Source organism: Nycticebus coucang, chromosome X (assembly GCF_027406575.1).
Source record: "Nycticebus coucang isolate mNycCou1 chromosome X, mNycCou1.pri, whole genome shotgun sequence".
In the NCBI taxonomy this organism is placed as follows: Eukaryota; Metazoa; Chordata; class Mammalia; order Primates; family Lorisidae; genus Nycticebus; species Nycticebus coucang.
Genome location: NC_069804.1, coordinates 185544252 through 185555026, shown reverse-complemented (window position 1 = coordinate 185555026; position 10775 = coordinate 185544252). Strand labels below are relative to the sequence as shown.

The following is a 10775-nucleotide window of genomic DNA, read 5'->3' as shown; positions in this document are numbered from 1 at the left end:
CCATTCCTAATGGATGGGGTCTCAAAAGGGGGAACGAGGAAGGCAAAATAATCTTATACTTCTTAGTGATCCTGAGAAAGCAGCAGGCAGCTGCAGAAGAACTCCTCCCCTAAAGATAAAAACAAACTTTACAGTGAACTGAAATAACCTTGAAAAGCAAAAGAAGATTTTGTGCAGTCACTGGGAAGGAAGGAGACGCCTAAACCGCGGCACTGCCGGGTTTGAGAGTAGCCAAACCTACCCACCGTTTTTATATCCCTGATTGTCTGTGTTTTGCTCCCGTCTCCGACCAGAGAGGCGGCGATGGTGGCGTCTGCGACGGGAAACAGCGCGTCGGAGCGAGAGAGCGCTGCGCCTGCCGCCGCCCCAGTAGCAGAGGCGCCGCCGCCATCGGTCGTCACGAGACCGGAGCCGCAGGCCCTCCAGAGCGCGGCCATCCGTGCCCCGCTCCCAGATCTCTATCCGTTTGGGACCATGCGCGGAGGCGGCTTTGAGGACCGGGACCGGGATTGTGACCGTGGAGGATTTGGAGCAAGAGGTGGTGGTGGCCTTCCTCCCAAGAAATTTGGTAATCCTGGGGAGCGTTTACGTAAAAAGAAATGGGATTTGAGTGAGCTCCCCAAGTTTGAGAAGAATTTTTATGTGGAACATCCAGAAGTAACAAGGCTGACTCCATATGAAGTTGATGAACTACGCTGAAAGAAAGAGGTAACAGTGAGAGGAGGAGATGTTTGTCCTAAACCAGTGTTTGCCTTCCATCATGCTAACTTCCCACAATATGTAATGGATGTGTTGATGGATTAGCACTTTACAGAACCAACTCCAATTCAGTGCCAGGGATTTCCATTGGCTCTTAGTGGCCGGGATATGGTGGGCATTGCTCAGACTGGCTCTGGGAAGACATTGGCATATTTGCTGCCTGCAATTGTTCATATTAACCACCAGCCATATTTGGAAAGAGGAGATGGCCCAATTTGTCTAGCTCTGGCTCCAACCAGAGAGCTTGCCCAGCAAGTACAGCAGGTGGCTGATGACTATGGAAAATGTTCTGGATTGAAGAGTACTTGCATTTATGGAGGTGATCCTAAAGGTCCCCAGATTCGAGATTTAGAGAGAGGTGTTGAGATCTGCATAGCTAATCCTGGACGCCTGATAGATTTCCTGGAGTCGGGAAAGACAGATCTTCGCCAATGTACTTACCTTGTACTGGATGAGGCTGATAGAATGCTTGAAATGGGTTTCAAACCCCAGATTCGTAAAATTGTTGACCAAATCAGGCCTGATAGGCAGACATTGATGTGGAGTGCAACCTGGCCAAAAGAAGTAAGACAGCTTGCGGAGGATTTCCTTCGTGATTACACCCAGATCAACGTGGGCAATCTGGAGTGAGTGCCAACCACAACATCCTCCAGATTGTGGATGTCTGCATGGAAAGTGAAAAAGACCACAAATTGATCCAACTGATGGAGGAAATAATGGCTGAAAAGGAAAATAAGACAATAATATTTGTGGAAACAAAGAGACGCTGTGATGACCTGACTCGAAGGATGCGCAGAGATGGTTGGCCAGCTATGTGTATCCATGGAGACAAGAGTCAACCAGAAAGAGATTGGGTACTTAATGAGTTCCGCTCTGGGAAGGCTCCAATCCTCATTGCCACAGATGTAGCCTCCCGTGGGCTAGATGTGGAAGATGTCAAGTTTGTGATCAACTATGACTATCCAAACAGCTCAGAGGATTATGTGCACCGTATTGGCCGAACAGACTGTAGCACCAACAAGGGCACCGCCTATACCTTCTTCACCCCAGGGAACCTCAAGCAGGCTAGAGAGCTGATCAAAGTGCTGGAGGAAGCTAATCAGGCTATCAATCCCAAACTAATGCAGCTGGTAGACCACAGAGGTGGCGGTGGAAGAGGGGGAGGTCGTTCTCGGTACCAGACCACTTCTTCAGCCAACAATCCTAATCTGATGTATCAAGATGAGTGTGACCGGAGGCTTCGAGGAGTTAAGGACGGTGGCCGGAGAGACTCCACAAGCTATCGGGATCGTGGTGAAACCGATAGAGCTGGTTATGCTAATGGCAGTGGCTATGGAAGTCCAAATTCCGCCTTTGGAGCACAAGCAGGCCAATACACCTATGGTCAAGGCACCTATGGGGCAGCTGCTTATGGCACCAGTGGTTATACAGCCCAAGAATATGGTGCTGGCACTTATGGAGCTAGTAGCACCACCTCAACCGGGAGAAGTTCACAGAGCTCTAGCCAGCAGTTTAGTGTGATAGGCCAGTCTGGGCAGCAGCCACAGCCATTAATGTCACAACAGTTTGCCCAGCCTCCAGGAGCTACCAATATGATAGGTTACATGGGGCAGACTGCCTACCAATACCCTCCTCCTCCCCCTCCCCCTCCTCCTTCACGTAAGTGAAACCACTCAAGTGGTAGTGACTCCTGCAGACTTAATTACATTTTAAGGAACACTGTCTTTACCCTTTTTCCCTTTCTTCCCCTTTTCTTTTTCTTTTTTATTTCCCCAACCATTGTGATTTGTCTTTTCACGCAGATTAGTTAGAATTCACTGCCAGGTTTCTTCTGCCCACCAAAATGATCCAGTCTGTAATAACAGATTTTGTAAAAAAGAAAAAAAATATATATATATATATCTGACTGGAAGAGATTAATTTCTTCCCCCAACTTCTTGCATGTTGAGGATATTTGAGCTATTTTTCATCTTAAAAGAAAGAATAAGGTATTAGGTCCTTTTCTGGGAGCCCAGTTTTTGTTGTCCTGAATTACGGGGTGGAGGGAGGGCTGAAGTTTTCTGCAGCAGAAGATGGCATCTGTGCTTTAAATGATTCTCCTTACTGGGTTAAAAAACCAGGAGCGATATCCTGCACATTTTCCATAATGCTTTCTTATGTTTGTCAAGTTGGAACAGGGTTCCTCAGGCCCAGTGAGTTTTTAAGATAGTTGTTTGCTATTGTTATTTTGGCTGATTGCTTGCTAAGTGGATTTGACACTTAAAACTTATTAATTGGTTTTATCTCCCTTATACTCTGCCTTCCCCCTTCTCCCCTTCAGTTTACTGAGAAATAACCATTTTAATGTCAGGTTAGAAATGAATTGCTGAGTGTCAGTGTATCTTTCTAATTAAAAACCACAAGTGTTTATTGCAGTGGTTAAACTATAGCATCTCAGCATCCTAGCGGGAAACTGCCTGTTTTTCTTTCTGATATAACCAGGGACCATCTGAAATTCATTTTCCAGCCAGACAGCTGCTGTAAGCAAATGAACATAAGTTCTCACTGGAAATTTACTTTATTAACCAGTTAAGTCTATGCATTCACCTATAGTGTAAAAAGCACCTTTGATTATAAACTGAATATACTCAAAATGGGCTAATTTTCTTTTTAAACTCAGTATGTATAGAGCTAGAATAAAAGCAACTTCGCCAGCTACTCTGACTTTTGGCAAAGTTATCTTGAACAAACAATCCCTTAAGAATCTTAAGGGTTTGTTAAGAACTCTTACTCTCTTCATACCCTGTTCTCTGCAGTGCTTTTAAACAACTTCTGGGTGCAAATTTTCTTCGGCATCCTTTGCACTCAGCTTTTTACAGGTAGGTGTAGTGCTTACAAGTTATGGAGGACTAAAGCTTAAGCCATTGTTAACTTTTCCTCCATCTAAAGGTAGGTGAGTTTGTCCTATTTATAGTAATGCTGTTTTATGGAGACTTTGTATAAGAGATGGGTTCTGTTCTTGTGTTCACCGTAACAGGATAGAGAGAGCAGACAGCCCCAGGAACCTCTTCAAATCCAACATGGAACTATTCATTTTTATGCTGTTAATTGGTATTCATAATGCAGTTTAAAGAAGTGACACCACTGCATTCTTTGGCTAAGACCTGAGAGTGATTACTGGTTTGTAAGATCTAAATATCTAAATATCTAAATACTTGAGGTTTGTTTTTGTTTTCCTTTTAAAATTCTTTAGGGAGAGAGAAGGGATGGTTTCTGAGGGGTTCTTGAAAGTATGATACATTGTGCAACATACAGGTAGGTTCTCAGCATAAGCTGAAATATGTACATGTAAAAACTTAGACATCCTTTTTTATTTTCTACTTTATTCCTTCTCTTTTTGTCCTGCTCCCCCACACCCCCATCCAATCTTCTAGAAGTTGAAGCCGAGGGAGGATGGTAGGCACAGAAGAAACAGCTGCTCTGTGTTTTTCAAACCAAAGTGCCTCAACACCACCCCAGTTTGTCTAAGCACTGACCAGTCTATTTTGGACTTTTTCTTTCTACACCAAATTCTGATATTTTTTTCCTTTAAATGTAGAGATTCCACCACAAGGATGTCTTAATTTAAAAAAAACTTCCAGCTCTTTAAAAAGCATCTGCTTGAGGGAAAGGTCTCTGGGCAAGCAAGTTATTTGGATTGCTTGCTTCCTTTTTTTCCACAGGGACATTGCAATCATAAAGTAATAATAAATTCCACATCTCAAAGGTTACTCTGGCCTGAGCACAGCTGAAGTCTAGCAGAATTTAACTCTTCTGCCTCCAGGTCTGTCAGTCATCCAGATTCTGTTGTTGGCTTCAGAACATGAGCAGAAGAATCATCATGCTAGTTAGTTATTACAGTCATGGTTGCAACTGAACTTAGGGAAAGGGCTTCAATGTATTAAGCTATGGGCTGCTTCTTCCCAGTCCCTCCCTAACAATTCGTTGTGTGGACTTCTCTCATCTAAAGGTTGGTGGCTTTTGCTTGGGATCAGTGCTCTCTATTCATGTCCTTGCTGGTCTCTGAACACATTCCTGATGCATTGAGACTTGAAAGATTTGTAGATGTGTGATGTTCAGGCACAGGATGCTAAGAGCTATTACTATTCTTAGTTTGTAAATTGTCCTTTTGATACCATCTTGTTTTCTTTTTGTAGGTATAAATAAAAACTGTTGACAATAAAAAAAAGCAAAAGACAAAAAGACTCTGTAACTTATAACAATACCCTGGTTTCTAACATCTGTAGCCCTAACTATGTAGCTGATATTGAACTAAAGAGGAAAAAAAAGGTATAAAAGAGCCTGGAAAAAAACTGTTCTCGGAACTCAGCATTTCACGCCTTGAGGCACCTGAGTTCTCCTGGCAATTAAAGGTTCCTTCCTCTAAGTTGTTGGTGTTAAGTGTCTGTTTTAAGTTGCCATTTTCCTTCAACAATAGTGTGCGATCTAGCATTGAGGGACTGATGGAGAAACACCGGCTACACGCAGAGAAGACTTTAGGGTGACCTTACCACTCGTCCTTCCCTTCACACTACGGACTTTAAACAGCTCCCTCTGCCTACATTATCCAATTCAAGCTCCCAAGCTGACCTTCAAGCATGGGACAACCAACCCCTGGCACTTCTTCAGTCACCCTCCACTCAGCCCTAGAGAGGCAAGTGTGCTGGGCAAGTCCTGTGTCTAGCCCACCTATATCTGAGCAGTTTCTGCCTTGTGGAGAGACCCAGCCTACGGCCAGTCTTCAGCTGCCCAAGTTCTTTGTGCATTCTGCATGTCCTCCAGGCTTCCGCTGTGACGAAGGGGTAGGGTCACTCAGAGCGCTGGGCCTGATTTCCTCCAGGAAGGGGGCACTCAGGTCAGGGTGGTTATACATAATGTTGGCTAGGCCGGCATCAGCACAACCTTAGGGTCATTTTGGCGGGCACTAAACATGTCCCAGAAGGCCTCACGCAGAGCCTGTTTGCGCAGGCGCCCTGGGGAGCCCGCCCAGCCTCCCATGCCCAGGGTCCGGCCTCATAAGGGGGGCTCAGTCTCTGGGGGCTGACGGCGACTCCTAGGGGACTCAGGCGGCAGTGCAGCCTCTCCAGGAAGTGACCACGTGCAGAAGCTGCTTGCGCATGAGCAATGCCCATTGCCCATGCATTGTGGGGGAAGGGGCGAGGCATGGCATGGAACTCTCGCTCCTTCCCTCTGCCATTTTTGGGGAGGCCGTCGGCTCAGAGGTGGGGTTTGCAGGAGAAGGGGCGGTGCCATGGAGGTCCCAGCCGGTGGCGCAGCGGGAAGCACAGGAAGCCAGGGTGGCCCCAATGGCCAGGGTGGTGAGGGCGCAGTCGGTGGCGCTCAAGTGCCGGATGCCATTGCTGGCAGTGTACCCTGTGTCCTGTGCGCCCTGCTTGCTCGGGGTCGAGGTGGACAACTTGTGCCCGCGGAGAGAAGACCAGCACTCCAGCTGCATGAATTGTATCCTTTTGCAGGAGCCAGCCTTGGCTTGGAGGCCCGGAGAGACCAGAGAGGCATAACGGGAGGGGCAGAGCAGGGTACAGAGTTGGGAACATGGAAGGGATCGTTAATAGCACCTGGAAGGGAAAGGCAAGGCCGGGGTGGCCCAAGGGGACAGGAGAGGGGTGTGGGTAGTCCAAAGATGCAAGAGGTGGAGGAACAGGCCTGGGGCAGAGTGAGGGGACAGAAGGAGAAGTCTAGGCTGAGGAGACTGGGTGGAGTGGGCGTGGAGGGGCTGAGGGTTACACTGAGCAGATGGACAGGGAGAAGGGTCAGGACTCAGATGACTTGGTGCATGTGGGGCTCACCTGACGGCTGCCTGGGGCGGGGAGTAGGCCGAGAGGGTCAAGGGGCCCGAGCACGGGTGAAGTCAGCAAGGATGATACCTTAACGGTCTCTCCAGCACTCTCAGAGTCCCATTCCCATCGCCTTTGGAGGCTGAGATTGCTCAGAGATCCTTGGCTCCATATGCGGAACACCACCTGCAGGCCATCCATAAGGAGTTCACAGTGGATGGCAGCGCCCTGCTTGTGTTAGTTTCTAGGAAGGAGCTGGGGTGGAGAGGTGGAGATAGGTGCTCAAGTGGAGTGGGCATCTTAATTGAGACGGAGAGACACCTAGGGGTTAGGTCAAAAGAGGAGTGGGTGGTGTACTGGGCACAGGCAAGAGTTCTGACTGTTACCTCCGTTTCTCGTTTTCCCTCACTTTTAGTAGCTGGGCCGCTGAAGACGCTCATCTCCTCCAAATTTCCTTCACATCCTTTCTTGACCAGCTTTCCCTGATGGTGCGGGCCATGCAGCGCTTTGGGACCCTGTCTCCACCTACATCTCTGCCAAGAAACGAAGGCTGAAGGGCAACCTCGTGTCCCATGGCAGGAATGCATCCTTTCCTAGGGTAACGATTCCTGCATTAATTGCCCCTTTATTCTTGGAGCCTAATATTTTGCCTATGCTGTTCCTTGGGTGCTCGGGGCCCACTTGTTTTGTTTCCTTGTTGCTGGTGGAGGAAGATGAGTAAATGTTTGTTGCTGCAGAAAATAAAACTGAGCTATGGTTCCATGTCAGAGTTTCCTTTCAGCTACAAAACATCCTGACTTCCTTGCTTCCTCCTAGGGTTACAGGGGAGGATCTGGCGATTCAGATAGTCAAGTAGTACAAGGTAATTGAAGACAATTTAGGCAACAGAAGAAAATCAAAACCATTGGGTCCTGCCACTTTGAAATCATTATAATTTTATAGGTGTATTTATGTAGTAAGTGCATAACAATAATACGAATGTATAGCTTACTTTTTGTAAGTTTAGCATTACCTTTTTCCTGATTTTTTTGCCACTCGACATATAAGCTTTTCCTTACAAAATCCTTCAAAAACAAGATTCTTGATCTACGGGGCACAATGGCTTTCCAGATGTGTCCTCCCACAGATTTCCAGTTTCCCAAAATTCTCATTTTCTTTTTAAATTTCAGGTTAATGTGAGGGCACAAACAACCAAGTCAAAATATTTGAATTTGATAGGTAAAGTCCCTCTTGTAGTTATGTCTGTCACCCGAAAGGTATGCCATACACCCCTACATTGTGCCCTTTCAGTGGGAACACCCCAAACCACCCCTCTCCTCTCCCTCCCACAATGGCTTTCCTTCTCCCCGCAACTTGAATTGAAATGAATTTTTCTGCTGTGTGGGCATGAATTAGATCGACTACTGGCTTCATATTAGTATTGAGCACACTGGATATTTGCTTTTCCATTCCCCTCTCTCTGCATCATGCCAGCATCTGCAACTTTGGGACTTTGTGAGGTGGGCTAATCTTACTGGGGTTAGGTGATATCTCAGGGTGGTTTTGATTTGCATTTCTCTGATGATTAGGGATGATGAGCATTTTTCTGTGTTTGTAGTCATTTGTCTGCCTTCCTCAGAGAAGGTTCTGTTTATGTCTCTTGCCCAGTGATAGATGGGATTGTTAGCTCTTCTTTTGCTGATTAATTTGAGTTCTCTATAGATCCTAGTTATCAAGCCTTTGTCAGATTCGTAATATGCAAATAACTTCCCATTCTGAAGGTTGCCTGTTTGCGTTTGCGTTGATTGTCGCGTCTTTAACTGTGCAGAAGCTTTTCGGATTAACTAAGTCCCATTTGTTCATTTTTGTTGTCATTACAATTGCCAAGGAAGTCTTTTTTTTTTTTTTTTTTTCTTTGCAGTTTTTGGCCCGGGGCCGGGTTTGAACCCGCCACCTCTGGTATATGGGGCCGGTGCCCTACTCCTTGAGCCACAGGCACCACCTAGGAAATCTTCTTTATAGCTCCCTTTAATCTTTTTCTGGCAGCCCGTTCCCAGGCCTAGGGTCGTTTCTCACATGCTTGTGCTGATCAGTGGCCTGCTGAACACTGCAAGGGGACCCTCTGTGGATACCCAGGGTTCTCTCTGTCTGCAGCTCTTGACTCTTGATCTGTAGTACACCAGACTGTAGTCTGCTTGTCCCTCCATCTCTCAGCAGAAACTGGAATCAGCCTGCTGCCCTGGCCTCACAGGTGAACTGCTGCAGCTGCTGGGCTGATTTAAAACCCAAGCCAGAGTTGATGCTGTTCAAAACCCTCACATGGGCTCCCCTCTTGCTCAGAATCAAAGCCAAGCCCATACGGTGGCCTTCGAAACCCAGCGTGGCTCATTTGCTCTCTGGTCTCATCCACTCCTGCTCTCCCTCCTTGTTCAGTCTAATCTAGCAGTACTGGCCTCTTTGCTCTTTCTGAGAGAGGCCCCCTGCTGACTCAGGGCCTTTGCACTGGTCTTTTCTGTCTGGAACTATTGCACTAGGGTGTCACCTGGCCTCCTCCCTAACCTCCTTCAGGTGCTTGTCAAATGTCACCCCCTCAGAAAGGCCTTCCTGACCACTCTCTTTAAACTCACCCCCTCCTCCCCCTGCAGTATCTCCAGCTCCTAGAGCAGGGCCAGCCTGGCACAGAGTATCCCCAGACAAACTTGCTCCTAATCAGACCATAATCCTCTGTCACCCAGGTCTCTTTAAATGCCATTCTCCTGGCCCTGGACACTCCTTACCTGTCCTGGATTTTCTCCTTCACGCTGCTTTAACAGGTTGGGATATGAGGCTGGTTGGCGCATCTTGTTGGACACACAACCAGGATAGTAAGGAGCTGCCCCATCTGTAGGATTTGGGCTCCCCTAAAGCCACGGGAGGACTTTAAACAACAGTGCGGTGACACCATCCGATCCGCCCTGTATCCTAACAGGATCTCTCTGCCTCCAATGCTAAGAATAGGCTGGAGGGAGCCAGGGCAGGAGCAGGGAGACTGGCATCCATGTGGGAAGTGAGGGCGCCTGAGATCTGGGCGGGGCAGTGGAGGTGAGGAGGAGGGAGCCGATTCTGAAGACATGTGGAAGGTAGAGCCACCAGGATTTGCTGATGGCCTGGGCATGGCCCTGAACCTCCTCAAATCCTCAGGAGCCCTGCAACGAGTTCCCCTTTCTCCCATAGCAGGGGTCCAGCTCATCCAGGGTCCAACAGGTCTGCCCACCCGTCCCAGAGATGAGGCCACACTCTGACTCCATTTTCCCAACATTTAATTAGGAAAACACATTCCATGGAGACAAACACTCGTGCAAGTAAAGAGAGAATTGGGGTCCAGGACTGTGAGATGGGGCCAGATTCTTCAGGGGAGGCGAAAGGGAGCAGTAAGGCGCTGCTGCCTTGGCCGTCCAGGAGGGTGCACAACGGGGCAGCTGAGGACCAGGGGGTCCAGGGCAAGTGCAGAAGACATAGGAGGTTTGGCGGTAGGGCAGGGAGGAGGAGCATCTGGAACCACCCCCAGGCCTAGAATCTAAATAAATGGGGAAATACACCATGTTGGTGTTCTTCCAATTATGGAAGATACTAAGATGTCAATTTCCCCCACAACTGATCTATAGATTCAATCAAAATCCCAGCAGGCATTGTTGTAAAAATTGATGAGCTGATTTTAAAATTTATATGGAAATACAAAGAGCCCACAATAGCAAAGAAATTTGAAGGACTAACAATGGCCTGATTTCCAGACTGGTGCCAGGGTAGACACAGATTCCTGACACAGCAGCCCTGGGAGTGCAGAAGTAGGCTCACACGAGGACCTGGACAACTGATTCTCCCCAAGGGCACCAAGACCAGACAATGGGGGAAAGAATAGCCTTTTCAGCGACTATTGTTCTGCAACGACTGGATGTCCAAGTGGAAAACCCTGCATGTAGAATTGTGTGTGTGTGCGCGCGCGCGCGTGCGTGCGCACGTGCGTGTGTGTGCAGAGCTCATGCTCTCAGGAACCAGGGCACTGGACTCTGTTGCATGCCAGAAGCTTACAGGGGCAGCTTCCAACGCACAGTGCACTGTGTGTGGCCGGTAGAGAGGGATGCCTGCCCAGGGAAGGAGGGCTGCTGTCCATCCCTGAGGTTGATGAGCTGGGGAGGGACTTAGCATGTATTTGAGTAGGATGGCAGCCCCATCCCGAAGACACTG

General features: G+C 47.9%; 1 protein-coding gene across 1 annotated transcript; it reads left to right on the top strand.

The window, feature by feature from the left end:
- Positions 1 to 208: 208 nt before the first annotated feature.
- On the top strand, positions 209 to 3793 carry LOC128578297 (probable ATP-dependent RNA helicase DDX17). The gene is given in 2 exon segments (XM_053580885.1): positions 209 to 1384; positions 1387 to 3793. Coding segments are annotated over 2 exon segments (2121 nt in total). The 5' UTR covers positions 209 to 303; the 3' UTR covers positions 2427 to 3793.
- Positions 3794 to 10775: the final 6982 nt, after the last annotated feature.